General features: G+C 47.8%; 1 protein-coding gene across 1 annotated transcript; it reads right to left on the bottom strand.

Annotated features, from left to right (window-relative positions):
- Nucleotides 1–297: 297 nt before the first annotated feature.
- LOC135981672 (uncharacterized) lies at nucleotides 298–2,773 on the bottom strand. Its single transcript, XM_065585184.1, has 2 exons — nucleotides 1,862–2,773; nucleotides 298–867 (listed from the first exon to the last, which is right to left on the bottom strand). Exons 1-2 carry the CDS (start codon nucleotides 2,436–2,438, stop codon nucleotides 392–394), a joined length of 1,053 nt encoding a protein of 350 aa, XP_065441256.1. The 5' UTR covers nucleotides 2,439–2,773; the 3' UTR covers nucleotides 298–391.
- Between the last annotated feature and the right edge of the window lie 2,358 nt (nucleotides 2,774–5,131).

Raw genomic sequence — 5,131 nt, 5'->3', positions numbered from 1 at the left:
GGAGGACGGTTACAGATCCCCTGCTGTGTGGCTCTGTGATCCTGCCTAAGGACTGCCGCTTAAGATCTGTAACTGCCCTCCCCTGCCACAAAGTCACAGAGCAACCCACCCCCCCCACATAACATGAAAACAACCTCCCAGACTAACCAGGGTAACTAGTCACTGCATCACTGCACTGTGTATGTGCCCTGCTGCTGTGCCTGCCCCCGACTATGTACCCTGCCAAAGGTGACTGTCCTGTCCAATTACCAACCCCCTTTCCCATCCTCCTCCAAAAGAACATGATTGAAACAGTAGTTTACAGAAACATATTTTTTATTATCAACTACACATGGCATTGGGAGGTGAAACTTGGACGGGGGCTTGTGTCAGGCGGGAAGGAAAGAACTGTTCAAATTTTGGGAAATGAGAGCCTTCTGCTACTAGAGCTCTCTGCAGGGGTGGAGTGAGAGTTAGCAGGGACTCTGCCGCCTCTCCTTCTTTGCACTTTGGGTGAGGTGGGTATGGGACTTGGTGGCAGGGGAGGGCGGTTATAGATGGACTGCAGCGGGGCTCTGTCCTCCTGCCTCCGTTCCTGCAGAACATCCACAAGGCGCTGGAGCGTGTCCGTTTGCTCCCTCAGTAGTCCAAGCAGCGTTTGAGTCGCCTGCTGGTCTTCCTGCCGCCACCTCTCCTCCCGATCCATGTTGGCTTGGTGCATTCGGGTCAAGTTCTCCCGCCACTGGGTCTGCTGTGCTGCCTGGGCTTGGGAACAGGCCATAAGCTCAGAGAACATGTCCTCCCGTGTCCTCCTCTTCCTACGCCTAATCCGCGCTAGCCTCTGGGAGTGTGATTCCAGGCTAGGTTGTGAGACAGTCACAGATGGGGCTGTGGAAATGGGAAAAAGGGAGTGAATTCCTCAGAAAGAAAAATGTAGTTGTGAACAAAGAACATAGTCTTTCTCTGTGAACAAGACCATGCACAGCACCTATCACATGCGCACTCAGCACAAGGTCGAATTTTCGGCCTTCGCATTCAGTGCCTGGGGTCTTGCACAGCACATTTGAGAAGCGGGGCAGCACAACGGAATTTCTGTTGCAGGCAGACATGGTAAGCCGTACACTTGTGGCAGTTTAAAACTTTTAGATTACCACTGGCCTCATTTCACATTTAAAGCTATGTCAGTTCCTGCAGCCAGCAATCCGGCAAGCGGGAACTCTGCCCCTGTCCCACCCCCTCGCGGCTGTCCCCGGGAACGATCCCTTTCGGCTGCCCCTCTCCCGCCTCCACCGCGTGGCTAAAAACCAGCGGTTACAGTTCTGTCAAGGAACGGGAAAGCAGTCCCAACACTAACATTCCCCTACCTAATTAAAAGCAGGTCACCATGGGCGACATCACCCTGATGAGGATCTCTGAGAGCGACAGACAGAGAATGCTCCGGGAAAGCCTCCAAAGACCAGGGCCGTATGCCGCCCTGCTATGCAGAGCAATGATTCCCGAGTACGTGATAGTCTCGTGGCGCGGCAACGTCTCGTACTTCGGAGGACCCAATAAGGCCGCTCTCCCCAGGAACCTCATGGAACGGCTTTCAAGTTACCTCCAGGAGAGCTTCGTGGAGATATCCCAGGAGGACTACTGCTCTATCCCCGGACATATAGACCGCATTTTACTGTAGCTGCAGTAGCAGGGAATAAACAGTAGAGCGGCTTGTGCAGGACAATCACTGAAAACCGGACATTGCTAGATTTTTTTTCAAAACTTGCACTGCCCATGACTAAACCGTTAAGCGCATAGGGCACACTAATCATGAACAACCCATTCTTTAAATTGTTAATATTCCTGTTTTGTTAAAAATAAATGTTTAGATGTTTACAACACTTACTGGCTGATCCTTCACCAGATTCTGTGTCCGGGGTAACGGCTGGGGACGCTTCGTAGGGGATCTCTGTAAGGGTGATGAAGAGATCCTGGCTGTCGGGGAAATCAGCGTTGTGAGCGCTGCCGACTGCCTCGCCCTCCTCATCTCCTTCCTCATCTTCCACGTCCCCTAACATGTCCGAGGAACCGGCCGTGGACACTACCCCATCCTCAGAGTCCACGGTCACTGGTGGGGTAGTGGTGGCGGCCGCACCGAGGATGGAATGCAGTGCCTCATAGAAACGGGATGTCTGGGGATGGGATCCGGAGCGTCCGTTTGCCTCTTTGGTCTTCTGGTAGCCTTGTCTCAGCTCCTTGATTTTCACGCGGCACTGCGTTGCATCCCGGCTGTATCCTCTCTCTGCCATGTCTTTAGAGATCTTCTCGTAGATCTTTGCATTCCGTCTTTTGGATCGCAGCTCGGAAAGCACGGACTCATCGCCCCACACAGCGATGAGATCCAAGACTTCCCGATCAGTCCATGCTGGGGCCCTCTTTCTATTCACAGACTGCACGGCCATCACTGCTGGAGAGCTCTGCATCGTTGCCAGTGCTGCTGTGCTCGCCACGATGTCCAGACAGGAAATGAGATTCAAACTGGCCAGACAGGAAAAGGAATTCCAATTCAAATTTTCCCGGGGCTTTTCCTGTGTGGCTGGTCAGAGCATACGAGCTCGCACTGCTGTCCAGAGCGTCAACAGAGTGGTGCACTGTGGGATAGCTCCCGGAGCTATTAGCGTCGATTTCCATCCACACCTAGCCTAATTCGACATGGCCATGTCGAATTTGGCGCTACTCCCCTCGTCGGGGAGGAGTACAGAAGTCGAATTAAAGAGACCTCTATGTCGAACTAAATAGCATCGCAGTGTGGACGGGTGCAGGGTTCATTCGATGTAATGGCGCTAACTTCGACATAAACGCCTAGTGTAGACCAGGCCTTATGCTTTCTTGACTAATGTCCACGAAGAACACAGAATAAGCTACCCACATAGGTCATTGTTGTTCCTCCAGCAAGGTTTAATGCAAACAGAGGACACCATTTTTGACAGGTGAATGAAAAAGAAATGTAAAGTTTTATTGTTTTCTTCAATAAAATGTTGGGATGGGGGTATACAAACCCCACACAAGGGGTTAAGGAGCTGCTCTGGGCTCAGCCAGCCCTGCCCAGATGCACAGACTGGAGGAGGAGATAAAAGGAAGCAGAACAGCTCACTTGGGGGAAGACCAGGGAAGAGAGCAGACCTGCAACTTGCATCTCCTGAGGGAAGCTGCCCAAAGATCCCTCCCTGAAGGAAGGGAAGACCTGCTGCAGATATGCTGTGAGAGGGAGGTATTTCCTCCCTCCCCTCCCCCCCATATGGACTCAGTTGATTTGTGTTAATTCCCCTTTGTTTCGTTTATGGACTACCTGAGCAGTGGAGAGACTTGGAACTGATCTTGCAGAGGGCCAAGCCAGAGGAGGAAGCAGCCACCACCCTGAAAAAGAGGGAGTCATCACACTATGCATGGCCACAAGGAGGTGCCAAGCAGTGAACTGACCCTCTTTGCATCTCCTCACCACCAATGATGAACAATTGTGGGGTGACAGCCAGGGGCGCCTTAAGACTGTCCTCTTCGGGCCATTTGATAGCCCTCACAGGGCCATAGGCCAGAGCCCAGTGGAGTGGGAGGGCCTGGGCTCCCCTACCAACCCCCCCCCTGCAGTTTGAAGACCCTAAACCCTGACCACTAGGCAATGAATCCCATGAACTATGGCCATCACAAATGTATATAATGTATATAGTAACTTTGGTTTTACTTGTCATTCATTTTTGTGTTATCAATTTGGAATAGCCAATCAGACACCATCACTGCAACTTCCAGTCCACTGAGAGGCAGATACTTCAATTACTAAGACCAAATAGGCAAAGAAAGCACCTACTATGTTTCTGATAAAATGATTTCCTATTTTGAAATGTTAAGGTGAGTGTCCATAAGGTTTAATAAGTTTCAAATGTTCTACTCTTATCTGTATGTGTCGTTTTAATAGCTCAGTGGGTCTCAAATGTTTTATGTGGGGCACCACTTTATAAGAATAAGAGCCTTTTTGTGAGCCCCCCACTTCCCCTCCTGATCTCACTACTTAGTTCTGTGGGGAGGGAAAGTTCATTCTACAGACTACCAGAAAGGGCTCATCAGACCATTGCTGGGCCATGTACCACAGCTGCAGAACCATCTCATTAGCTGAATATAAAACCATAAGGCTAGCCTTTACTTTAATTTTTGACCCAGATAAAAGCAATGATATCAGATAACCAGAGTATTTTCATTACAATAACTTCCTGTACAATAAAAAATAAATACCTAAAATCAAGGATCAACTTCCTATCCAAATTTAATATAAAGAGACGTTATCACTAAAGTTAAAAAAAATTTAGAAGCAATTCTTCACTCTTTAATAGATATATTCTTCAGTAAAGTTCCATTAGAGATAACTTTAAAAAAATCTACTAAATTGAAACCAAGGCTATGTGAGTCTCCTGGATGAGACCCCTTATAAAAAAAATAAAAATTATTGATTTTATATGGTACGCTTTACAAATATCAGAGATTTTGTGGTGCAATATGTACAGAAAATACATCTCACCTGTTGTAGAAATACATACATTGTCTGGACTGGAATAAAAGAGCCATTCTGTCCTAACAATATGACACAGAAGTTGAAGAACAACATGCCTAATTCAGGGGAAAGTCCCAATGGGTTTTAAATAACTTCTAGTGGTCAGGATCTCTCTTTTAGTAGCACAATGCCCCCTAATGTCACCCCAGGGTATTAGATCATTACAGACTGAGCTAGAAGACACCTGCCTGCTGGATACTCATCCCCACTTCCTGCATCTGCTAGGTTGTCCTAGATGGTCTTCTAGCATCCAAATAATGGCCATCCCTTCTTAGCTTATAAAATCTGACAAACTCAAAGCCCAAGGAGCCTTGGCTGCAGATGAAGTTGGACAGAAGAAATCCTTGCTTCTAAAATGTTAAGTGTTTTATCATCAGTGGGAGGATGTAATGTATATCTGAATTACTTGAGGGTGGGGACATGATGATTCATGACACATTTTAAGTCAGAATTGTATCTGTTCTAATAAAGTATGTGTGTGTTGTAACACCTATTTAAATCCTGTCATTTGGCAAAACAAACACACACTTTTCCCCCTTAAGCAGCCATGACTAAATCTAATAGTGAGATGATTTA

This window comes from Chrysemys picta, chromosome 2, assembly GCF_011386835.1.
Source record: "Chrysemys picta bellii isolate R12L10 chromosome 2, ASM1138683v2, whole genome shotgun sequence".
Lineage (NCBI taxonomy): Eukaryota > Metazoa > Chordata > Testudines > Emydidae > Chrysemys > Chrysemys picta.
This window is presented reverse-complemented; position numbering and strand designations above follow the sequence as displayed.